General features: G+C 34.1%; 1 protein-coding gene across 13 annotated transcripts in view; it reads left to right on the plus strand.

The window, feature by feature from the left end:
• Window positions 1-27,534, plus strand: part of RYR2 (ryanodine receptor 2) — a 428,706-nt gene that overhangs the window by 216,164 nt on the left and 185,008 nt on the right. For all 13 annotated transcript variants that reach the window (XM_084513246.1, XM_084513253.1, XM_084513254.1 and 10 more), the window contains 9 exons: window positions 1,140-1,261; window positions 4,153-4,336; window positions 5,089-5,224; window positions 11,491-11,586; window positions 19,361-19,479; window positions 20,121-20,254; window positions 21,931-22,172; window positions 24,905-25,097; window positions 26,797-27,013. In XM_084513246.1, coding sequence (XP_084369372.1) covers window positions 1,140-1,261; window positions 4,153-4,336; window positions 5,089-5,224; window positions 11,491-11,586; window positions 19,361-19,479; window positions 20,121-20,254; window positions 21,931-22,172; window positions 24,905-25,097; window positions 26,797-27,013 — 1,443 coding nt within the window. The remainder of the gene's footprint in view (window positions 1-1,139; window positions 1,262-4,152; window positions 4,337-5,088; window positions 5,225-11,490; window positions 11,587-19,360; window positions 19,480-20,120; window positions 20,255-21,930; window positions 22,173-24,904; window positions 25,098-26,796; window positions 27,014-27,534) is intronic.

Genomic DNA, 27,534 nt, shown 5'->3' on the forward strand with positions numbered 1-27,534 from the left:
GTTAGGAAGAACTTCTTTACTGAAAGGGTTGTTAGACACTGGAACAGGCTGCCCAGGGAAGTGGTGGAGTCACCATCCCTGGAAGTCTTTAAAAGACGTTTAGATGTAGAGCTTACGGATATGGTTTAGTGGGGATTGTTAGCGTTAGGTCAGAGGTTGGACTCGATGATCTTGAGGTCTCTTCCAACCTGGAAAATTCTGTGATTCTGTAAACTTTGCAAGAAAATTTCTCAGCAAGGAAAAAAATATTTTTGCATTCTTTTATGAAAATAAAATAAGGAGACGTTACAATTCTTACCAGAGATAACGTAGTGTTTATCCACCGTGTAGTATTTTCCATGACTGTTCTACATGCCAGAAGCATAAAGCTGGAGTAAGATCTAGTATACTTAGAAGTTTATGCCTTATAACTTTATATATATATATATATATATATACATACACACACACACATATATATAATTTGTGTGTATAATCTACCTACACAGACCTACATTTATGTATTCTTTAAATATTTTATATAAAAATAATATACATTTAGGATACATTGTTTTATATACATATAATTTATAATAATAATTTATATAGTTATTGTTTAAAATAATTCTAGTTTCTGACTTGAGGCACAGTCAGAACTGATGACAGTAATACTGTTGGGCTAGTAAAGAATGCCATCTTTTTTTTTTTTTTTTTTTTTTTTAACATCTTGTCTGTCCTTGAGGGATCTCCTTCTGTGTAACAGAAGAGTTTTTAAGGTGAACAAAAAAGTCTCACAAACCAACCCTTTTAGTCTTTTGATTTTTATATATATGAATGTATTTATGTATATGTAAATGTTTGCATATGTACAAATATATATATATATATATATAAACACAAGCACACACATATTTATAAAGTATATTGTTAACAGAAGCTGTGGCTTTGGGATTATTGTGGCTCTGGATCTGCTGGCTCTGTACAAGTGTGTCTTTGAACATAAGGAAGTAAAATACAGATTATCTGTTTTCAATTAAATCTCCCATATTTTTAATATGACATCTTCATTTCCTTCCCTGACTTACTGTGTGAATTTTCATACTTCTTATTTGTGAATCAAGTTTAATTTTGCATGATGGCTTCTTATTTTTGTTTTGCAGGCAATAATGCACCATGAAGGTCACATGGATGATGGTTTAACATTGTCCAGATCTCAGCATGAAGAATCCCGCACAGCACGTGTCATTCGTAGTACAGTCTTCCTTTTCAACAGGTTTATAAGGTGTGCCTTTAAAATGTTATTTTTATTCCTTTTCTTATTTTTCTCTTTTGGTGTATTCAGAGTGACTAGTAATACAACAGAGCACTGTTACATCTTCAGAAAAACATAACAAAACAGATGAGTACTTCTCAAGTTGAACTTTATGACAATTCTTTACCGAAAAAGAAGTATCTTAAGAAGTATTGTCCAATTTCTTTTCTCTATTGTTTAAATTTGATTAAAATGTTTAAACATACTGAAAATGGAAACAAATCACAAAGGGGATATTATACTCACCAAAATTCCCTGTAGGCCACGCGGTGAATCATTTAGCTCTTTCTTTTCGAAATATAGTTCTATATATATATAAAACAAACAACAACAACAACAACAAAAACAACAAAAAAAAAACCAACAACAACAACAAAAAAAAACTAAGCACTGTATCTTAAAAAACCTGGTAACTTTGTCTGGACGAATGAGATAACTGTGCAACTGCAAACCAATACATGGCAGATATGCTGAAGTTCAAAGTCTCAAGCCAGTTTTCTTACATCTATGATGTTATGCCTTGTTTCTACCCTCCTCTTACACTTTTCTTATTCATTTCCTCTTAATGCTACTTGTTTCTTTAATATTTGGTAATGTGGAATGTTTTGTTTTATTGTGTTTTAGCCTGCTCAGAATACTGCAAGATCTATGAAATTTGCATTTATTCTCCTACTCCAAACTTATAAGTAATATCAATAAAATGCTAATTCTCAAATGTTTTGTGACTTGAGTAATTGAAAAAATGCAACACTCATCAGTGTTGTTGGCATTAAGAAAAAAAATATGTGATACGAATATATTTAATAATAAGCGTTTCATAGGAACTCATTTTTCAAAGACAAGACAGTGTGGGACATGGTGACCTAAAGAAACCATGTCCCACATCAGTGCATGTTTGAAGATACAGACGTGTCAATTTGTTGAAAAGCATTTACCCAGATACATAAATAACAGAAAAAAAAAAAATGTTAGAAGAGCTACCTACTAGAAATACAAGAACTAGATTTCTTTGTAAATAACACATTTTCTTAAGAGCTTCTACGGATGCCATAAAAGATAAAGACAGAGAAAGGCAATTTAATGATAAGGTTTCACAAATCAAGGTACTGCTAAATTACAGTAAAAATTTATACAAAGTACATAGAGAATTCAAGGTAGAGTTTAACAAATTTATTTTGGCAGAATGTTACTAGAAGAGGAAAAAGCTGAATTAGAAAGGGTTGAAATTATTCAGTAAATGTATAGCCCAGTTCTTTCATGTCAAGTCAGTAGAAAAATTGCTGACAACTTCAGACAACATGCACATTAAAAAAAAAAAAAAAGAGGTTATTTAAGATAACTTCTGCAGCTCTTTTGAAATATTGTATTACTCTACTTACTCTAACAGATTTTTATTATTAATCAGTAAACACTCCTACTAAATTTATAATGCTTCCTAAATCTAGAAGTCTTTCAGCCCTAGTTCAATATTTGAGATGAAAATATGGGGGCAACATACCCGTTTAAAAAGCAAAACAACAACAAAAGCAAACATCAAAAGAAACAATCTCCCTCCAAAACCAACCCAGTTGTGGGTCAGGTTGCCAGGATCCTTTAGTGCCTCCAACACAAGAAATGGGGATGATAACCCAGTGAGGCTGGGGGAGTACTTCTAAGTGTGGCAGTCTCTTCTGCCAGCTGAAGCTTAGCAGTCTTTAGGTTGTCATAAAGAAGCACTGGTGAATTGTTGCTCTGTAGCTAGGTTTCACTTGAGCACAAACTAGCAAGAGAAACCTTGTACAAAAGCAAAATTGAGAATGCATCCAAACTGAAATCTGGAGTGTCAAGAAAACCCCCACCTCTTGCTCTCCCCACTGTGTGCTGCCAGGATTGGCTGTTTTTTTTTCAGGGCTGCTCCTTGACCAGTGCCACCTCATGCCAACTGTGGAGTTTATTTGACATATTCAGTAGTGTGTTTTCTTTCCCTTTCCCCTGAGGATGGCTGGTGGATCTGCAAGTCCCCAGTAACCCCATTTTTGTGTCATGTGCAGCCCCTCCTTCTTCTTCCAGAAGGTTCTGGTGGGCCTCCTGCTGTATTGGGGCAGCCCCCCTGCTCAGCCACTGCCTTCCCCAGGGACCTCAGGGGAAAGCTCTTGCCTTCCATTTACTGCACAGTGTTGGTAAGATTTCAGCTGCAGTGGCTACAGTTCAAAAACATGTGAGGTTTAAATAGAGGAGAAAAAAAACACAACAGCGGTCTGGAGAGCACAGCAGTGAGGGGAAATTGGATTGCAGGGTTTGTCTGGGATTCAGTTTTGCAAAGGGTAGGTGCAACATGGAGAATAGCCTGCCTTCTCTTCCTAGGAGACAATGGGCAAGGCCAAGCTTTTGTTCTTTATCAAGGAAACAAAAAGGCTAGTGAAGTGCTGGGATGGACTGTCTGGGAGAACTGGATCTTCCAGCACTGAAGATGGCTTAAGGGCAGGTTAGGGACATGCTTGGGAGGTTTACTGTATTTTGTCTTTACCTTCATCTTTTGTTCTACCTCTGAAATTGCTAAATGCATAGGTAAATGAATAGGTAGAGTGAGAAAACTTGTTTTCTGGAAACAACATTTGTGATACTTCCAGTCATGAGAATGACTGAATGAGAATGGTGATGATGCTGTGGTTGTTTGCTAGGGTTGTGTGGGAAGTGAAGGGTGGATCATTAAGGGAAGAATTGGGCAGACATAAATGATTGTTAAATAGTTATGTAATAGTTATCATCAGAAAATGATTTGAGCTTTGAAATCTAAACAAAGTTTGCTTTTAATCTAACAAAGTTAAAAAGGTAAAATAAATGCTTTCCCAGTACCCAAGAGACTTTGCATCTTACTCCAGGGGCCTTGATGCTCTCAGCAAGAAAGTGAAGTCTTCCGCAGTAGATTTACCTATTGAGTCGGTCAGTCTGAGCCTTCAAGACTTGATTGGCTATTTTCATCCTCCTGATGAACATTTAGAGCATGAAGACAAACAAAACAGGCTCCGAGCACTGAAGAATCGCCAGAACCTCTTCCAGGAAGAGGTAGTTAACTGTTTTACTCTTTTATTTGCACCATTTTATCTGCAAGTATTCTTTCATGGTGTGTGTGTGTCTAATAGAGGGTATGCTTCCAGTGGTTTTTGTTCTATAGAAGTCAAAATATTTGCTATGTTTATAATCTCTTAAGATCTGTTGATTTTCCTATATATTTAAGGAAATACATTTAAGGCCTTTTTTTTTTGTTGTTAAAAAAAAAAAAAAGTTAGATATGCTCATATCTCATATGCTCATATGTTCATATGCTCTGAATTCTGACTATAATTTACTCCTTTTATGTGAATTAATTTATTCTTTTTATAGCTTCATTTCTTGATACAGGAGAATGTTACAGTTTAATAAGTATACAGTTTAATAAGTATTTTGTCTAATATTCTCTGTTATTTCTCTGGTACTGATGGTTGGCTGTAATTAGTCAGATGCCTAAATGTCTCCTGGAGTAGAATGCAAGGAATACTGTTTATTTCTTATTTTGACCACCCCATATGGTAAATTCAGTATCAGTGCTGTTTTTTTTAGAAAACCTTTTCCATAGGGATTGCTTGTTTGATTCCACTTGTCTGACTCCACAAATATATTATTATGTTTTACATACCCTGACTTTATTGGTTGGCTCTTTATTTGCTTAGATTTCTGAAAATCTTACTTATTTGTGCCATGGTGTTTTGTTGTTGTTGTTTCTTTCTTTCTTTCTTTGCTTGATTTTCCTCTGATAATCTGAGCCTTTCTGTTTTTAGGGTATGATCAACCTTGTTCTTGAATGTATTGATCGCTTGAATGTATACAGCAGTGCTGCTCATTTTGCAGATGTAGCTGGGAGGGAAGCTGGAGAAGCATGGAAATCTATTCTGAATTCTTTGTATGAATTACTAGGTAAGAAATATTGTGGATTACTTAGATTCTCTTAGCTAAAAATAACAATCAGATGAAAAGAAACTTGTATCTGTTTTAGCATAAGAGATTTTCCACTGTGTAGAAATTTAGGATAGAAATTAAACAAATATGTCTGAATAAAATAGATTGCTAACCTACAAAACCCAAGGATTTTTTGTATTTTCAGGTCCTTGCCTGTAGTTAAGAATAACAATTCACTGAAAACATTCAAATAATCTGTTTTCTTTTTGACAATAATGTTTATTTTGATAAATAATGTGTTTCTTCAACTAAAGGATTGACTACTTTTTTATGTCATTGTGTTGCTAAAGTATATTGTATGCTGCTCAAAAATGAGTAATCCAAATATATGTCAATGTGTCATTCTTGTGTTAAGGAGCTGTGGCATTGTGGTCATTTTTTTTTTTTTTTTTAAAGTTTCTAGTTTTTCACATGTTTTCTGCAGAACTGCAAACTGAATCTAAGGCTCCTATAACCAAGATACTTCTTATTTGCCAGCAATGACCAATAGTGACTCCAACATTATATTAAGATACAGTGTACCGTGGAAAGGTTGCTGGCTTTTAGATGTAATATAATATTATCCACTTGCAGTCACTGAAAATATCACAGAATATTCTATAAGAATCTCATAGTATATTCTCTAAGTGTAAGTTGGGTCCTGATCAAATTTCTATTCAGGTAGAAGTATTTGATCACCCGATACGTTTGCTTACCAATTTGAATTGGATATGTTATTTATGTTCTGCTATGATTCATTATTTTAGGGTTATTAATCCACTGCTATAGCTGCCAGCATAATTCACTTCTGTTAAGTTGTTGTCTACAAAATGAAATTTTACTTCCTAAGAGATCATTTGTCAATTCCTTGCTCTTCTGTCATCAGGTTTTCTCAGTGCCATAATTAAGCCTAAATAGTATTAACACTGACCTTAAGTGATTGAGGACCTTAATGTGTCCCCAGCATTAAGCAAGCTTTGTTCAGGCCTATACATAAGCCTATAATGATATCTGTATGTTACATGTCAATTCTAACGTGTGGGCCTGCTTTCCTTTAAACATGCACATTTTGGCAAAAGCTTGAGTTTGGACCAAGTCCTTATGCAGGATTGTTATCTTACTTTTTAATAAAACAGAAGGCATTTGATGTATCATTTATACTCATAAGATGTCACTCCTGAAAAATGTGGTATTGCAAAGTTATGCAAGTATTATTTTGTTATATATCAACTCCATTTAAAACTCCGCAACTGAATACTTAGTTTGTAAAATGAAGTGAGTTGGCAGTGCCCAGGTGAATGTACTGTGTGCGCTATTAATTAGCTCTTTTGGAGGTGTGCATTGTGAAATATGATCGCATACTAGTTTTTCTGTAGGACCTACTCTTATTTAGTATTCATTTATTATTGGTACTTATAATACTCAGTTTTCTCTTTGTTCCACAGTGTGTGGCATTGAGTCTTGTTCATTGTGAGCCTTTTAAATCATGTTTGGGAAACAAAGCTATAGCAGTTCTTTTGTTCCATTTATGATTAAAATTGTCTGAATAATTAGAGCTATTAATAAGTGTTCTTGGAAACACTTCTGTGATAAGACAAATAGAAGGTATTATCTCCCATTCACTGACAGGAAGAGATACAGAGAAATTTAGATAAAAATACTCCTATAATTTTGATTTCCAAATTAAGAGATGTGGGTTCTGCTTTTTCCTTCTTTTTTTCTCTCCAGAATATCCAGCGATATTTCATGTGTGTAAGGCATACTGAAAACTGCCATCCCTTCAAATACACAGGCACAGAAAATGAAATTTAAATTATATACCTCATTGAAAAGTGGTGAAGGTGAAATCTGTCTGACCTAATGACAAGATTTTTTTTTTGTGTGTGTACTTACTTTACAAACCATCTTTCTATCTCCTTACTACTCAATAGCAAAGTGAGGAAATTGAAGCAGGATTTCTCTACATAATACTGTTACAAAACTTTTCCATAGTCAAAGTAGGTCCAACATCTTTTGTTCTTCAAGAAGAAAATTGTCTTGGGCTGAAAAATTATCAGTATATGCTACGTACTCCTTGATATACCAGTAGGGTGCTTCTGTCTGTCCCACTGCTTTTTCTGACAGAGGAAATATAAGCAGTAAATGTTATTGAGATACGAAGATGCCTTCTGTTTTGTTCCCAGAGAAAGGAACATGGGAAGAGCTAGCTGCACATTGACTGTCACCATTCCTGTTATGGTAGAAGTTGGTTACTTTGGCTGTAATTCTGGTCTAGGAATTAAACCTAGGAGGTCTACCACACCTCTGTGTAGTTGAAGATTGTAGCATGATGCGTATTCACAAGGTATTTCAGTTTAGGTTGCAAGGGTGACCAAAAGTGACATTTCTGAACTTTGGATTGATAGATTTTCTGAACGTTATAGGGTAATCTTAATGGATTTCTATTTAATTTCCTTTTTTTTTTTTTTTTTTTTTTTTTTTTTTCTCTTTTATATATATAGTTGTAAGCTAAAATACATCCTCTGTACACCCCAGTTCTGTAATGTGCGAGGTAGTGAGAAGTCCAGTGAGTCGGCATGTGGGTCAAAAGCAGGACTGGAACTTCAAACTTCAGGCTGCTCTGATTTCAGCTGATGTTAGGAATTTGTAAGGATGATGATGCACTCATGTCATTTGCTTCACATTGTATGTGAAGTACTGTTTCAGAGGTGGACATAAGTTTTTGCCATGGGATTTATGATATTTGATGATATAGAAATGTTACAACTTGGGATAACAAATTATATTATAGGTTCTCGAGTGGAGTGTCCAGATCCTTTCTCCCCTCCCTCCACACACCCTTTTTTTTTTTTTTTTTTTTCCTTCTCACTCCCCTCAAATGTTGGCTCATCTTTGTCTTGCGTATTTCAAGCTGGAATAAGTATTTCTCATGTTTGTTTTTTTTTTTTTGTTACAGCTTCATCTTTCACTTACCTTTGCAAATGTCTGTCTGTCATTAGAACACTATGGTCTGTTATAGAAAATGAATGTTTCTTGCTGTTTTTACAACATTCCAAACAAAAAAAGCCAAACAAACAGCATTGTACAGCATTGGCTATTTTCATGCTTGTAAGCAACCATATTGTTTAGTCTGAATATTCTGAAGGTAGCTCAACCAATTGCAGGCAGAAAGGATAGCAAATTTTATCTTTAACAGTTAAAATTTGGAAAAGATGTTTGAAAATAAACTAAATCGTAGGGTGAGCTTCTTATCACACCTGCTTCTGACTTTGCTCACCTTAATACCTGTATGAATGCTTGAAACTGTGACATTACGTTTTGTGTTTTTTTTTTGTTTGTTTGTTTGTTTGCTGGAAGAGCAAACATGCTGGGATAAAAAGATCATCCAGGAGGAACAATACTAAAAACTGTGTATCTTAATTTATCTTTCAGCCCATATATGCCCACTAAGTAAAGTGAATTTACTTCAGGCTTTAAGGTGATTATTTTGTGTATACTATTGGTCGTTTAGTTAGTAAGAATAAATTAAAGAAGTTTTGGCAGGAATTATGAAAATTTTAAAGTATCTAGACTACGTATGTCCAGAGAATTAAAGTCTCAAATCAGATGGTGACTTTTTAGAGCATAGATGGAATACAAAAGTCTGTGCTTGTGTTATTTATTCATAGATGGAGGGGAGTGTTGAAGTTTTGTTTGTTGAAGTAACATGTAGTTTGTTTTTCAAAATGTTAAATTAGGCACAGGCTGGAGGAACTAGTGGCTTGATTGCTAAATCATTTTCATAAAAGTCTGAAATTTCCAACTGACAAGACCAGATAATACCTCTTAAAGAGAGGTATATGTCCTATACAAAATATTGATTGTTTCCCTGGACTTGTACTGGGGAGAACAGTGCTCAAGCTTTTCTTGACTTTCCAACCCTCTCAATCCCCTTTTACATTACTTCCTTAACTGAGAAGCCTGGCCTTGATCTGGCTAGAATGAATTTGTCTGTAGCTCTGTTATGAGTAATGTTGAAGCTGTACAGTAATTGCATGGATGACAAATTGATATTGCTTGCTCTCCTTTGCTTCAGCAAGCAGTGCTTTGCCTTTTAGTCTGCACATAAATAAAAGTAAGCAGTGATGTTACAATTGGTTGCTTTTGTCATGTGTTGACATTGTTTGTGACATATCTACTGCAATTTACAGGGCGTTGAGACTGGATGCTATAGCATATAGAAGTGCTTGCCTTATATCTCTTAAGGCATCTGTCCCTCCTCTATTACAAGTACATACTGTGACTGAACTTGTATTGGAATCTTTTGTATCACCAAGAATGTGCAATAGTATGCATAATGATGTGACTTCAACATCTGACTGGCCACATCCTGTTTTCGTATTTTTCTTTTTTTCTCCCTTTAAACTGGACACTAGTTTTGTTCTCAGTGGCGAGGGGGACAGGGAGATCACCTGTTGAACATTAATTTGTTCTCAGTGTTGTATGCCTTGTTTAATGCATTCTAACCACACTTCAACCACTGAGTACTAACCTTTTACAAACTTATGTGTAGCTGCATTTATGAAACCATCTGTGACTTGTTACTGCTACTGAAGTTAACTTTATTGATGCCATGTGAAGAAGTGAACTATTATTGTCTTCATTTTATGTGGGTACTTGAAGCACAGTGAGATGATTATGTGGCTTGCTTATAATCCAATAAAAAAAATGCATACAGAAACAGGTGTTCCTTAGCTCTAATCGTGTCTTTTAACAATGTGTTCCTCCTCTTACGATTTCCAAAGAACTATCTTCAAATAACTATTGTCATGATTTTAATTCCTTATGTTAGAATTCATGTTATAGATTTGATATATATATATATATATATATATATATATATATATATATATATATATATTATCTTACTAAAACAGTGGCTTGATTATTTCAGCGTATTGCTGTTTTGTGTGCCAGAATGTCAGGTCCTCAAATGTAGTATTTTATGCATAAATGCAAAGTAATGAATGAATCTTGCTGAATTGCTGACATTAAACATGACTCATTAAACATGTTAGCAAGTTATTTAGATGGTATTCTAATACTTACAAACTGATATTGCAACGCATCTTATTAGAAAGCAATTTTTGAGTCGTGGCATGGTCCAACACTTGAGAAAATGAATTAAGAGAATAGAAGTGAAAGGCTGGTTAGCACACAGGTTATGGAGTTAGGATAGCAAATTATAAAAGATTCCTCTTCTGGTTCTTGGTGTCTCACTTGGAAATAAATTTTCATGCTGTTGAAGAAATTAGAAATTTTCATTGAAATTAAGAAATCTCAAATTCAATTTTTCACTCCCCCCCCTTTTTTTTTTTTTTTTTTTTTTTTTTTCTCCCTTGCTGGAGTCATAAATTTGGAGGACTATAATTTCTGGCTCTTATTTTTGGTACTGTGAAAATAAATACATGATTAGTTTTGTGAAAAATACCACATTTGGACATACAACAGATTGCATTCTTTATTATAAATAAATAAATAAGAAGACTGTTCTTATGAAGAGCAGTTTGCATTGCTCCATGTATCGAACAAATGTTAGTGACTCGCTGTTTTCTGAGCAGAACAGATGCTTCTCTGAGAGCTTGTTTGTATGCAAATCCAAGCAAATGCATGTATTCCAGGATGGGGCAGGCATTGTGTGTCTACACAGTGTTCAGTGAGATTTCTGGTCAGTTATACCCACGAAGTCAATGCATGCATCGTCTACTTCAATCTTCAGCTCAGAGCTTGAAGGTGGAACTGTTCCAAGTCAGTCACCTTTTCCTTACAGCCATGTAAAAAGTATGATAAACAGTTTCTGGACATCTGTCTTGTTTTGGTTTTAGCATTCTTGAAAAAAGTTATCATCCTCTATGTTATTCTCTTCTAATATTCCCTATTGTTACATGAATACTGGTTAAAAGAACTTATTTCTAGAGTAGTAGCTGACTTTTGTGATAGCAATAATGGCTTCTCTACATCATGTAGGTTATTCTGCGGGGATTATTGAGATGAATGTAAAACCAAAACATTTCAAATACATTAAAGTTTATTTAGATGCTGAGAGTATTTTAATGTGTAAATCTAACCATCATTTTTGTTATTTAAATTTAATATGAAGAACTCAATAATTAAGGAATAAGAATGTAGTTTACTGAATCCTTACTTGAAAGACAGGGATTTTTTTAATTATAATTGTGATTTTTTTTCCTCTGTTTTTCTAATAGCGGCTCTGATTCGAGGGAATCGTAAAAACTGTGCTCAGTTTTCTGGATCTCTTGATTGGTTGATCAGCAGATTAGAAAGACTGGAAGCCTCTTCTGGTATGATTTTTAATATTTTATCTTCCTTATTTTCCCAGTTTTTAATTCTTTTAAAATTGGTAATATAATTATTTAGGGTAATTATGATGAAGAATTACTATTCTTCTTATGGGAGAGCAAATATATTAATCAAATATATATATATTATATAAAACATATTCTGCCCTGCAGAAAGGGAGGTGGGGTGTTTTGGTCAACAGCATGAGTCAATAGAGTGCCCTGGGAGCCCAAAGAGTCAGTTGTAGCCTGGGGTTCATCAGGCAGGGCATGGCCAGCCAGTTGAGGAAAGAGATTGTCTTGTGGTGGTGTGGCCTTACCTCGAACACTGTATGTGGTTTTCGGCATCACAGTATAAGAAGGACATAAAACAATTAAGAGTGACCAAAGGACAGTTGCAAAGGTGGTGAAGGATCTAGAGAAGGATCAGATTTTGTGGCTGATATTTGAGTCTCTTGCCCCATTTTACTGATATAAATAGTAACTTTTTTTTTTTTTTTCCTTACGTAAAGATATACAGCTGTTCTTTTGGACACTTAAGACTGATTTTTGACTCTTTCCCAAGCATGCTTTTCATGCTGGTGGTTATATTACAGATCAGAAAGCAATGTAATGCTGTTGATAAGAAATGTCACTTCTGCCTGCTTTTTTTGTTTTTTGTGGGTCTTTATTTATCTACGTATTTATTTTTGCCTCCTGTCTTGTTTTTCAAGATTAGTAAAATTATTTATTAGATTGAAAAGCATGCATAGTGTAAAGTCTGTGTTCTAGATTTTGTACTTTTCAATGTAACGCTTCTTGGAGTTCTGTAGGTTACAGCAATAACAGAACATAAACATAAGACATGGTGAGATTTTTAATGTTTGATTTGCCAATTAAGTGAACTACAGGACATAAAAATACTATGAAATAGCTGAAATAAAAAACAAATGGTACAGAATGCACCTTACAGAAAAGTTCATTTCTCACATGCACTAGACAGGTAAATTGAAAAAGTTGGAGCTAAAAGTCTAAATTCATCTCTTATACCCAATAAGACATTTGCCTTGCAAATTATTCCTTGTTGTAACAAAAAGCAGAGGGGAATAAAAAATATAAATTATGCAAATTAGAGAAGTTTTACACTAAATGCTCAGAAATGTTAACATTAAAAAAAAAAAAAGTAATGTCTTGAGAAGTTTCAATTTCTTTATGTTAGTCATTAACATAATCTATTATTAGCATACCTATATTTTCTTACCATTATAAAAGATCTAAAGTTGAACTACTAGCAAAAACTGCTAAATATTTAAAAGAAATATATTTTCTCAACTTTCTAGAGAAAGTTGAGAAAATGCTGTTTTAAGTCAAAAGAATCCTGTGAGAAACATAGTAACCATGAAGCTGAAAACAATTTTGTAGTGCTTGCACTACCACAGGGAATCTCCATCTCAATTTTTATTTATTTACTTTTAATCTCACACTGTTGGTATTTTTTCTTTGTGATTTGACAATGAGAACATAACAGTGTAACTATTTGTAATGTCCTATATAACTTGTATTAATCCTCAATACCCAATAATAGTCCAAGCAATTTAATAAAATCTTTTGTATTACAGGTTATGATAGTTTTACTGTAACACCACATAGAGACGTATTTCAACCTGTCTCTTTTTTATTGCCTGGTTCTAGCTACTGTACTTGATATCTCTTGTCAGCTATTCTTTGATGTTCCTGTTCTGATTCATGTTTGTCTTTTCACAGAGGGTGTAGATATGGAGGTGGATTTCAAGAGCTAACTATTAATAATAGCACATGGAATGTATATTCAATCCACAGAAACAGATTTAAACAACATTCCATATTTACTGATTGCTGCGTTTTAAGTTTTAGCTCTCTGTATTTCACATGTGCTTTGCTTTGTCATTACTATTAATGCATATCATTTTCCCTCCATCTCCTCTTCTGTTCTCTGCTGTTACCCTACTGGAGACATTTCCAACTGCAGATTAAGAAATATTCTCCAGTTGCCGTTATGACTGTTCTGTTTAATATACAATATTTGTTACTGTTTTGTTGAAAGATGACCTTTTGGAAGTCTTTTAAATATTATTTTCTGTAATTATGCTACAGTAATTTCAAAAGGCAGGAAGACCAATGGGCAGCATAGTTAAAACAGTAGTGAAAGCAATATAATAACCACCTTCCTGATTGCATATTTGCTTTTTTTCCATTATCTTCTTATTTTAGTGCTCGTGCTGTTTTGTGAACTGGAAGGAACATAATAATCTTCCTTTCAATAACAATATTCAGTTGATGCCAGACTTGTCCTAAGAATTACAATTAGGGAGAGTCATCCTTAAATTGGAGCTCCTTGTGGCCAGGGAATTTGACTTGTACCTTCATTATTTTAGCATTTCACATTGACAGTAAGAAGTGTGATATGTACAGTCATTTTTCTCATCTATTGTTTGTACTCCTTTCTCAACTAGCCTCACCCCACATTCAGTTCTGCTATGCAGGAGTTGCAGGCAGAGCATTATTTATTTCCCAAATAAATAACAAATAAATCCTAATGACCTAAATAAATTCTAAATGACCAATAAATCCTAAATAAATAGTTCTGCAAATTTTGGAATTCTTAATTTGCAGGGTTTCTTCTACACCTGCATGATTTTTAGGAAAGGGAACCTGCGATACTCTGACTGAAGCTTTCTATTTGGAAAAACAGAATTCATTAGCAAAATTACTGCAGTTACTTTATTAATGTACAAAATAGTTTAACACTGGCACACATATTCAGGACTTCAGCTATAACAGGACTTCAGAAATGATGATTTCCATCAAACTTCTCATTTCTAATCATTTTACATATCCTGTAGGTAATAGATAACCTAGAAAGAACAGCTTTTGGTGAGATATTTCCAGGGAATGGATAGTAGAGAAAATTAGATTATTTTTTTGGATATATCCACTAATTTATCTGTGGCTTGTAATATTATCTAATCTAGCTAGGATGTTGGGTTTCTATATTAACATTTATCCTACTCCTAATCAGTGTGGAATATTTTTAAACTATTTTTTCAGCTCAGAAATATCACTCCTATCTGTACCTGAGACATATCCCGTGCTGAATGTTTTTATGCTCTCAATTTTGTAGTTCGTTTGCTTCTGTAAACTATTTTTTTTTTTCCCCTGCAGAATTATGCCTCCAAGGTGGGGGTTCTTTTACTATGCTTTTACTTCTTACTCAGGATGTCCACCTGATTTGTTTCAGCCTTGGTGTGTTTGTGCTCTGAATTCATGAGCTGCTCAATTTATGTGGGAACAGGAACGTATGAGACTACATCTTTTGTTCCCAACTGGTGACACAGAGTTAGCTGCTCATAGCACTGGTGTCTAGTCAGAGATTTGCTGATCATTGTCCCTATCACTAGTGTATTGTGTAGAGAACCTAGTGAAAGAGATACTGTAATTGAACAATCATGCCGATTTACAGTATTGTTAGGGAAACGTGCTCTGTAATTGTATTGATTTTCTTGCTTTCATAAACAATTGAGTAACAGAATTTAAACAGAACCAAACATTTAAAAATTGGCAAAATCACAGGGTTGATCTTTCTTCCACTTTAGCCCACCTTTAGTATGAGAGCACTCATATAAGAAAAATGTTCTCACAATTATGCAGGTGCATGGGATTTGACTGCAACCTGCTTATTTTCAATGTATTTCCCTAGCTGTTTCACAGTTAAATTATTTCCTAAGAGACCTAATTTTACTTTTCAAACTCTCATAATTAAGATTTTCCAATATAATTCAAAATTTTGCACTCAGCTTTTAGAGGTACAATATGAAATTCTTTACAACAGTTTAAAATGCTGTTACATGTTTCCTATTTTTATTTTAATTTGTCATAAGGTTTAAATCATGTTTTAAAAATTAAAAGCTAAATGTTTATGATGAGATAGTAAGTTTATCATAAACTCTGTATATGTTTGTGACATTTGTATTCTATTCAAACACTTTCTGCTTGATTGCGTTTTGCAACTTCAGTGAAATTGGAGCAGGTCCAGCTACATAGACAAATCTAAAAGTGAATTAGTCCAACCAAACCATCATTGTACATTTATATATATATATATATATATGTATATATTTATTTTCTTTTCTGAAATACGGGGAATTTGCTCTTAGAACAAAATGTGTTTTATGATCAGCATTCAGATGCTGCAGTAACTGTTGAAGTCACTGTGGCAGTTTAGTTGATAACATTTTTTTCTTGAGTGTTTTACACCTTAAAAGTAATTATACTTCCATTATTGAAAAGTTTAAAATTAGAAAACAAATACAATGCACTATTTTAAGACAAAATTGTTATTATGAAGCTATCTACACTAATGTAAAAATTCCAAGGTTATGGCTACCACACTTATGTTACGTGGTATTGTTTCATATTGAATTACTATTTTTATTGTTAACAGTGCGTTTCAGTGACACAATGAGAGGTGGGATACCTTACCACATTTTGAATGAATTGATCTCCTTGCATTCCTAGATCGCTGTGGCACACAACAAAGCTGTTGATCTTGTTACAGATTACCTCCCTAGATTGAGGATCCTTTTGTACTACTTCTCTTACTTCCCTAGGTAGGGAGGTGTTCAAGTGACCCCTGCCTTGTTAGCAGGGGTGATGGACTGTGGTCCTGAATGTTGCTGCAGATCATCTAGTCATTTAGCTCTCATGACTCTTAGGTCTTTGTCCTTTTAATCAATACTGTTAATGTGACATTCTAGTGATATACATCTACTGTATATCTACTGTAGTAGTGAAACTCTGCTTATATCTTCAGGGCTACAGAATGACTTAGAGAGTTCATATCTAGCTCAATATACATATCAATATCATATTGCATGGATATGTCTTTATTCAGAGTCACTGCTCAGAATAGGAAAATTACTTACTATGTCTGTGCAGGGTTTCCTGTGTTCTGTGTTTTCATATGTGTGTCTTCAAGCCTATTGAAAGACATTTTGTTTGAAACCTGTGTATGAGATATATCAAATTTTCACTTTATTTGTTGTTTATCCTCTGCCTTTACTACACTTCAGTCTTTGAGTAATCTGTATGCTTTATTAGTGATGACAGCATATCTTCATGCAGATCCCAAAGAAAAATTACCAAGTAGTATTGGGACAAAAAGGTTCTATAGGTTATCCGTGATTAACAAGTGATGTCTGAATGTAATCACCAGCAATTCCAGTCATTACTTTAGTTCAGATTTTCTTGTGAAATAAAAATAAAAATACCCTTCTAATAGCAAGTAATTTAAAAATAATCATTGTCTCTTCCGACAGAGTAGCTTGGTCTTGTCAAGAATGGGAAACAGCAAACTGAAAGATTAAAAAAAAAAATAAAAATCTTTCTTGATATATGTTTGTTCATAACATTCTTATTTTTATTCCTCTGTGAGAATTCTGCTCATCCCAGTATTCTCTTATAAGAGAATTTTTTATTGATTGTTGTGGTGGTTTTACCGTGCTGGGCAGCTAAACACCACAACCGCTCTCTCACTCCAGTGAGACCCAGTACAGTTGTTCTTTGATAGGTCCATTTTCTTTGGATGCATTGGTCTTTCTATTGTTGTTTTTAGTAGAGCTGTTCCTTGATTTGAATACAAGTATGTATGATACAAGTTGGTTTGAATTTAGAAATATTAAAAAGAAAAAATTCATGAACTGAATGTGTTTTCATCTTTGCTGGTGTACAGCAATGGAAGACATCATTAGTCTGCAAACATGTATCCGTGGATAGGTATGTTATTGATGTAATAAATAGTTAAAGTTGCTCAGAATTCCTTTGCTCTGTGAGATACTTGAGAGATCCTCTAGGTGGGATTTTCTGCTGATCCTATGAAGACAATAGAAGAGACATGGGATTCCTGGCCATTTATATTCCTTATAAATAATGGTTTTAATATCAATCTGTATTTTTTCATAGTACTACTTTTTCATTGCATTTCATTATTCATTGCATAGGCATGCATTTCATATTTAGAAGAAAAAAAAATATATATATATACACACACTTGTTTGTTCGATTAACTTATAGCTTTAAGTTTATATTTTTGTTTTGTGAGAGGCTTTATGATCAGTTAATCAGGAATTAATAAAATGAAGAAAAATAATTCCTGTGATAAATCAAAGTATGTATTTTTTTTTCCTTAAATCTGTATTTTGATTTTTCTTAATTGTTAAAAAATTGAAAGCTAAAAATAAAGAAAACTAGAGATATATTTTTGTGGCAATTGGCAGTTTGACCTGCTTTGTCATGTTTTGTTTGCTTTTTTAATCTAACACCTGTTCTGTATTTCGACTACTGAGGACACTGATATGGATGTCCCACAATCTTGAAATTCTTAAGTATTATCAGTCATTTATTGATAATGCACACTTCACTTGGTGATTTATTCAAAACTAGTGGAAATGGATCAGAAATGCACTTGCCCCTCTCTAAGCTTTAGATCAAATCTGTAGTGTTAACGTGAAAGGGAGGCAGCTGACCAGTGTATGTTTCTAATCTAACATTTCTGTGTCATCACACTGTCTTGTGCACTGTGAGTAAGAGCTTTGTGTTCAGCTAGTAGTTCTTTGGAACTTTTTCTCCATAGCTGGACCTGCTCTTATTCAGCTGTTGGGCTGGTGATCTCTTCCTTATCTGGGATTGTGGAAAGACCAGAGTACTCTAACTGATGGAGTGTTTTTGTCTGATGCTTCTTTTCATACCATGGAGTCTGCAGTGCTGTATTTTTCTTTTGGTAAAGATGTGGCAAAGAGTAGAAGACTTCTGCTACAGATGTTGTTTTGCAAGGGTTAAGCTGAGTGTTTGGAGCCATGGCTTGAATACAGGGATAAGGAAACAATAATATCAGATGTGCAGCATGAACTGGAATTCCATAACTCTAGGTTTAAGATTGCTTCTCAGCTCTCCCTCAGTACTCTTGACTTTTCTCATTGAGAATAGTACAAAAATAGTGAACTGCATGCTTCATACTTGCCTTTGCCAAATGTGGAATCTCCCAAAACAAGTGATGATCTATCACATGTAGGAGCCTGTTTTACTGCCCAATTGCAGGGAACAATTTTAAATCTAATGATTCTTGATGGCAATGACTGCTGCTTTATTAGGATGGGAATTGCATGTAATTGGGAGGCAACTGGTGATTTAGTGGTTCTTACGTCCTTGTGCATTTTAGTTTCATGTTCATTTTTGTTTGTTTGCTATTTCAAAAACATCACTGTTGGCTCCCAGCACAGCTGTTACATACACAAATAAAATGATACATAGTGGGCCAGTAGACTGGGAATTTTCCTTTTTTCTTTAAATAAGAGGTATATGATTTCATTAGTGGTATTAGTAGTTCATGTGATTTTCTAAGATGAGAAACATAAAACTGTAAATATGGAGAGAATATTTGATTGATGTAATATGTATGTAATGTGAAGTCTTCACTTTTTGGAGCCATTGAAAACCAATGTTTTACACAGTTTGAATCTTTGAGCATTGATAATCACATGTTTATTAGTAAAATTTTCAAGTAATTTACAGGTTTTTCTCCTTTCCTTTCTGATTTTTATTTCATTCACTTATTTGGGGAAATCCAGAAGTACCATATCAATCTTGTTTTGGTTTTCTATAGCACATAACTGTCTTATTGAAACTAATGCATGTAGCTGAGCAAATATTGGGGAGTATTATATGTAGTTATGTTTTGATATATCCTTTGAATATTTTTTTTCAGGAATTCTAGAGGTTTTACACTGTGTGTTGGTGGAAAGCCCCGAAGCTCTAAACATAATTAAAGAAGGACATATTAAATCAATCATCTGTCTTTTGGATAAACACGGAAGAAACCATAAGGTAGGCATAGAGAGAGACTATATTTAGGTGAACATTCATGAACAAATAAAACATACTAGTTCTTCACTGAGAGAAGAACTGGAAAAATGGAACAGCTGGGCAATGGAACAGGCTTCCCGGGGAAGCTGAACCTGCCAGAGTCCAAGAATCATTTGGACAAAGCTCTCAGACATCTATTCTTATTTTTGGGTGGTCTTGTGCAGACCCAGAAGTTGGACTCAATGATCCTTGTGGGTCTTTGCCAATTCAGGATAATCTATGATTCTGTGATATTGCTCAGTGTAGAAGTTTGATTTCCAATAATTCAATACTGTGTTCATAATTATGAATGAAACTTTTCCTAACAAGTGTATGGGCAGTTTGAAGAAGGAAAAGTGGACATTATCTGCTTTTTGATGAAAGCAGTGATACTACCTAAACCTCAAGGGAAGCAGGGAGCATACATCTTAGTATTTTTAGGAGAATTTCAGGATTGTTGTAAAATAAAATGACTATGCTAGATGCTTTCATGGTGTTGTACCCTTACACGTCTTCCACTAACAAGATGTACAGCATTAGATTGCCAGAAGTAACTCAGTGTGATTATGAAGACTATAAAACATGAAAAAAAAAAAAAAAAAGATAATCTATTTTTTTTCCAGGTGTTGGATGTCTTGTGTTCTCTCTGTGTATGTCATGGAGTAGCTGTGCGGTCTAATCAACATCTAATCTGTGATAATCTCCTGCCTGGAAGAGATCTGCTATTACAGACACGCCTAGTCAACCATGTTAGCAGGTAAAGAGAAAAAGAGTGAATCTGTATGTATGAACAAAACAGAATAAAACTTGTGGTTAAAAAAAAAATAAAAATAGCCACTAGAGGAAAACTGTTTACATCCAAAACTTTAATTGAGGTATTTTATTCTCATTACGATTTTAAATACTGTTTGTGGTATTTGTTATAATAAAAATACGGGTAAGAGCTGCTGCAAGCTAAAGTTGCGTGCACCCTCCCTCTCTCTATCTCAACTGCTTTAAATATGTGAAATTGTGAAGTCTTTTCAAACATTCTTGTCTAGATCTAACTGTGCTTTCAAAATATCATCGACAAGTACTTTTTATTGCCTTCTTCCACCAATGTTTATAATCTTGTGAGGATCGAGCTTTGGACAAAATCAAGAATCTAATACCAAATACCTTCACCAGTATCTTAAGCAGATATTGTGAATTTTGCATGGGATATTTATGGGGAGCTCCTTCACGGTAGCAAAATTGTAAAAGTTACCTTCCAGCTGATGTTAATAACAAGCTGGAGTGAGTAACATCTTAAACCACCAAACTAATATTTATGAAATATCACAAGAGTTTAAATGTATGCTAAGGCAGAAGAATCTGGCCTCAAGTGCAGATTCAATGCGGCCTTCCTCGATCTCAAATTTATGTCTCTTTAAAAAAAAGTCTCAGTAATTAAGTGAGAATGAAAGTTGAAACATAGAAATAGTAATTACAATTCATAGGAATTATATTTTTTAGGATTAATTAGATGTTGAAAAACATTAAAAAAAAAATCCACAATTGTATGTTACGAGGAGACCTTTTGAAGTAAAAATAAATCCCAATCTGAAAATGAAATTAAGTTAACAAACATATAGGTAATACATTCACTCATAATGTATACTTATTTTTCATACCCACATCTGACACGCCCTCTCCTCCCTGCCAATACACACAATAACACACCAACAAATATAATACATGCAAAGATAGTATAATAAGAATAATTCCATGTTAGAAGAAATTTTAAGTGTGGGTACTGATTGAGCTTACAAGGTGAGTTTTGATCTTGTAAAGGTAAGGTGCAGCTGTCCTTCCCAAATACAGCTGCAGAAAAAGCTAATGTATTTAACATATTTTTGCTCTGTATTAGTAAGTTACGAATAAATACATTTATATTCCTATGGTGATAAGGAAAAATATTATTTTACAAAAGTCAGAAAGGCTAATTAAGCATTGAGTGCATTTAGAGAGAAAACAAAACTTACATAACTTTCACCACAAATAATTGGTAAAGGAGGATTCTAAGGTACTGAAGTTTGATGTATTTTTTCAGGGTACTAGAAAATTCTTGTTGCCAGCTCATATTTTAAAAAGATTAAATTGGATAATTAGATTGATTAAATTATAGAGTTTGGACAAAGTCTTGACTAAGCTGGTACTGTGTTCAGTCAGAAAAGATTTAATGGGTGATCTTGCTACTAATTTACCAATGATGTTTTCTTCTAAAAGATAGCTCCTGTCAAACTTTTAAAAAATATTTTAAGGAGATTAAATGTCAGCAGCTTTTAATTTTATCTATATTATTCTAATAAAAAAAAATAAAGTAAAACATTAAATTTGAGATAAATGAAAAGTCTGCAGGAGTACATTGAGTTCTTGAGTTTTTCATAACCACTTTTATGCTTTCTCTTTCAGCATGCGACCCAATATCTTTTTGGGGATTAGTGAAGGCTCTGCCCAGTACAGAAAATGGTACTATGAACTTATGGTGGACCATCTAGAGCCATTTGTGACTGCAGAATCAACTCATCTACGAGTGGGCTGGGCTTCAACAGAAGGCTACTCACCATATCCAGGGGGAGGAGCAGAATGGGGAGGAAATGGTGTTGGTGATGACTTGTATTCCTATGGCTTTGATGGTCTACATCTGTGGTCAGGTAGTATTTCCACTTTTTTTTTTTTTCTCTTATTCTTTTCTCTCTCTCTCTCTTTTATTTTTATTTTTTTATGTATATATTTTTTTAAGCAAGGTTGTTAAACTTGGAGTTCCAGTGAGGTTGTTTTTCAGGAATGAATTGGATGTCTCAGTTGACACGTGGAATATCCAGAAACACGGTCCCATCAGAATATGTTTGAAGTTGATATTGCAAATAGAAAAATTTATTTTATACAAAGTAATAAGTAATGCAGGCAGAATAATAATATGTTTCAGCCTTTTTTTTTTTTTTTACAGTAATTATAAAATTTTTATTTAAAACTTCAAATTACAAAAAATGAATTCTGGCCTAGTCAGAATTCTGTAGTCTGTATTTATAATTCCTGTGTGATAGTGGAAGAACAGTCTGAGAGACCTGATTCATAGTTATGCTTTTTGCTATACGTTTTAAAACTAGATATTTTTTCTGTAGCGATGTCAACGCTTTAGTTGCATACATTAACTGTTTATTACATAACTTGAAAAATCATATTCCTGCCTGATATATGGTGTGTTTAGTGTGTATTCAGTATTTAAATGTTATTGACCCATACTGGATCATCTGTTAATAGAAATTTCTGTATGTGAATTCTAGAAAAGCAGGACTGAGTATCCAAACTTTTTGTATTTGTTGTTGTTTCTGCAAATAGCTTATTCTCTCTCCAAACTGAGTTAGCAATATCAGAGTCATCTTTTTTTTGCTTGATTTTGCTCACATGCAAAGATTCCAAGGTATCATTTGGTATGAATGGGTAATTCTACACATGGAGATTCCTAAACTTGAAAAGCATTTCTATTGCAGTTTCATTTTGTTAAGGAAAAAATGTCTCCTTTGATTTTGAGAGATTATTGGTAAACTGTAGAACTGACAGGAAACTGGGTGAGGCTTGTTAGACTGGCAAGTTGTGCCACTGTATACATACGAGCTTATTTTTTAAAGACCCTTCACAGATGAGAGAGACTTGTTAGTGAGTCAGCTGTATGTATGATTCAGTGTCTTTGAAGATTTGAGGCATTGTGGCTAGGTACTTGGAAGAAGAGAGTTTTACATTTCAAAAAACTTCTTCAATCAAAATAGCAGAATATTGTATCACAAAGTAATAATATACCCGCTAGAGTGGCATCTTGATAACATAGCTGCCACTTTTGCTCTCATGTATGGTGAAAATTGCTTTGGAACAATGATGCATAATTAATGGTGTCAGTAAAGATGTGTCATAACTGAGTTTGTCAGATGAAGTATTATTACAGAAAAAACAGAAAATATTGAGGTAACCCAAATAACTTTTGTAGTTAGGTTCACTTTTAGGGAGGAAACATAAGGTTACTTAAAATCAGAATTATTTTTCTACCTAATGGAAACTTCTTAAATCAGAAATGTCACAGAATAAATGAATAATTTTTGTGGCTCTTAAGTCAATAATCCATCCCAGTCAAAAAAGTCAGATCAAATTAGTATACTTAGTTTTTAATATTAATTTCTGTTGTAAATGTGGCTGACAGATTTGGAAATATTGTTTTCCTTGACATTTTCTGTGGGAAATGTAATACATACATCTCAAACTTAGAAGGACTTTAAATAGTTGAATTTTGAAAATCGTGGCCTTCACAATCCCAGGCTGACAAGTCTCTGAAACATTTTGAAAATAATCTTTGGAGAATGAAGTATTTACTGCATTAATGAATAGCAACAATAATTCCTACCACTGAGCTGCTGTTCTGGAACAAGTCTTTGCCAGAATCACATTTAATTTACATTTGTTTCTTCAGTCATGCAATTACTTCTTTAATATAGAGAAGTAGAACTCATAGAACTTTAAAGCCTAAGGCCAGGAAAGAGACTTAAATCATTTGGGCTGACTGTGTAAATCAAAGATAATTACATATTTCTTTTAAAAAGTCAGTTCTTCATTGAACCCAATGACCCCTATATTTGGCTAAATTTTAACATCTAAAAAGGCATCTAGTCTCAAGTTGAACACCTTGAATACATGAAGCATCCACTGTTTTCACTAATAGTTCTTTTAAAGTTTAGTCACCCTTGACATTTAAAAAAAAAAAAAAAAAAAAAGCTAAGCTGTTTCTCAAAGTAGTGTTTCATGAATATATATGCTTCAAAACTGGTGCTATCTTTGATATGTGCTGGGAAAGTACTAAGTTAGGATGTGATTATGAAACTGCTTAGTATCATCCGGTACCATGATCTGGACCATTTTCTGGTACGAGAAACATCTTGCTTTTCCTAAATAATTGAAAGTACAATACTTGTCCTTATCTTGAATAATGAAAGATTATTTAGTTAAGTATACTAGGTTCCATATTACACACTTACATTTGTTTTGCAATATACTTTTACATGACTGTGAGGAATAAAATTTAACTTACCTGGTTTTAACTGTTTATAAGGGTTATCAGTAATTATATTCACTCATATAAGATGTAACTTAATCTTTATGATTAAAATAGCTTGATGTTTTTGTAGATGTGATTAGGTGCTTTTCTTCACCATATTGCAAGCTTAAAATCGGGTCTTGGATTTTATAGGGTGAATTTGTGAATTAATGCATGTGTGCTCTATTGCTGTTTCCTGTTTCTCTTTTTTTTTTTTTTTTTTTTTTTTTTTTTTTTAGGCTGCTGTGAACACCTGTATGATTCTCTGAAGTTTTGCTAAATGCATCTCCTTTGCTTCCACAGGTTGTGTAGCACGAACGGTAAATTCTCCCAACCAACATCTGTTAAGAACTGATGATGTTATTAGCTGCTGTTTGGATCTGAGCGCTCCCAGCATCTCTTTTCGGATAAATGGTCAGCCAGTTCAAGGAATGTTTGAGAATTTCAACATAGATGGCCTCTTCTTCCCAGTTGTGAGCTTCTCTGCAGGAATAAAGTTAGTATCCAGTGTAGTTTTTTTCCTGGTCTCTTGTTTTCAGTAGATGTGAATATGCTAAATTATTTCCCTGTCTGTCTTCACTCTCATTTCCCTTTCTGACATCTGCTTCTTTGGCACAGCTCCTGTTCTTGGGTGGTGAAAGCTACAAAGGAGTCCTGAAGAGGTGGTGCATCTGTTGTTTTTCATAGGTGCATTCAGGTGGTTTGCAGATAGGCCTTAGAAACAGCTTTATGATTTCTTAGCTGACGCTACAATGCACATTCACTTCCAGGATAGCATTTAACGTGTATGGGAAAAAAACACAACACTTATCTCTGTCTCTGTTCTCTGATATTAAAAATGTTTGCCCAAAGGCACTTGCTATGAGGTGGTAACTGTTATTTGAAGATATATTATCTGCATTTACCTTAAGAAATGGTGGTACACTTTCTTTTTAGCAGGACGGATTAACAGGAGTTCAGTCAATCTCTGTTCTGGTTGTTGTACAGGTTTTCTATAAAATTTCAAGTGACACTTGAGGTGCCAGACTTCTGCTTCCATGTTTTCAATAGATTGAGGCTATAATATTAAAAAAGTTTGTGAGAAATTCCAGCAGAAGGACTGACTTCAGCAGAACTGCCAAACGTAAAGCCTGAAAGCTGATTTCTGCTGGAGAGAAAGTGATGCTTGGTTAGAGATCATTAAAGAACTGATAAATACTACAGAAACTAAAAGCTAATATCTTATTCCAGGTACAAAATGCACTTCTTTAGACTTTTCCTTGAACAATGAAGTTACAAAAGATACAGTGTGATAAAACTATAGATATGCATACTGTGAAATGCAGAACCATTTTTCTGCATGCCTTATCGTGCTTTATTTCATGAGATAAATATTTGACAGATATAATTCATGTGCTATATAGGAGTGACAGCAATCTTATGAGACACAGCAAATATTAAAGAGGGGACAACATAATTCTGTTGCAAGGCCAGGGATTTTCTATTTTTTTTCCTTTAGAATTGAAATGTTCTAGGACGATTTTTTTTCATGTAATTTCATTTATTAATTTGTTTAGGAACAAAAAAGCTATGAAAAATTCACCGCTTTGTAATGAATAAAAGAATGTTTTCCCCTAGGTTTCTACTAACATGACAAGTATGTGATTTGGGGAAGAAAATATGGGAGCTGTTGTGTTGCATCCTAAATGTTTAGTGTTCTGTGAGAGAAAAGGAGGAATCAAATTCTGCTGAGTTTTCAGGCTCATTTCTGAAATGAGAGCAAATGGAGAATTTCCCAATGTATAGAGAGTTGACAGGTTCCTGATTGATTACTCTGGGCTATAATCTCAGCCTTCTGAATCTCAAAAGCCTGCTGCTTATTTCATAGGCATGCCAAGCAAGCTGATCTCCTCAGCCCCCCACCTCCCTGCCCCCCTCCCATCACTGATTTAAAATATTTTTATTGAAACAGAAATTAAGTAAAAGAAAAAGAATGCTTAGTTTAGTTTTCCTCTTTTTCTTTTCACTTACTACTCCAGCACTAGTTAGAGTTGAAATGTAATTAATGCAAATAAACTATAGCAGTGTTTTTTTCTTTCATTTTTTTTCTTTTTTCCCTTTTTTTTCAGTAACATTCAGTAGTTGTTAGACTGACATACTGACGAGGTTTGACACCAGAGGTATCTCAATTATCTAAATCAACTATGATTTTACAGGGTACGTTTCTTGCTTGGAGGTCGCCATGGAGAGTTCAAGTTCCTTCCTCCACCTGGATATGCCCCTTGCTTTGAAGCTGTCCTACCAAAAGAGAAACTTAAAGTGGAGCATAGCCGAGAGTACAAGCAGGATCGCAGCTACACAAGAGACCTACTGGGTCCCACTCTTTCTCTCTCACAAGCAGCTTTTACCCCAGTTCCTGTGGATACTAGCCAGGTATTGATACTAAAAGATTAAATTTCCGTATGCAATCACAGACATTATAGTGCTATCTTATTGCACACTTGTTTGAATTTACAGCTTGTTTCAAACTTGTATTTTTTCTCAGATTTTTTCTGATACATTCCGTCATTAGAAGTTGAAAACCAGAAAAAAGTCAGAGGCACCACAAAGTCCATATAGCACTCACTAAAAATTTCATCTATTTCAATTCACAAACACTGTAGTGGAGAATATATTTTGGCCTTAATATTGGAGTATACGAAAAAGAATATTTGAATTTAGTGTGTTGCTTTGACAGTTGCCACTGTCTTAGAATCATAGAATCATTTAGGTTGGAAAAGACCTCTAAAATAATCTAGTCCAACCTTTTAACCTAGCACAGCCAAGTCCACCATTAAATCATGTCACTAAGCTCTACATGCATACATTTTTTGAAGGCCTCCAGGGATGGTGACTCAACTACTTCCCTGGGCAGCCTGTTTCAATAGGCTTCACAACCCTTTCAGTGAAGAAAA

This window comes from Aythya ferina (assembly GCF_964211825.1).
Source record: "Aythya ferina genome assembly, chromosome: 3".
Classification (NCBI taxonomy): Eukaryota; Metazoa; Chordata; class Aves; order Anseriformes; family Anatidae; genus Aythya; species Aythya ferina.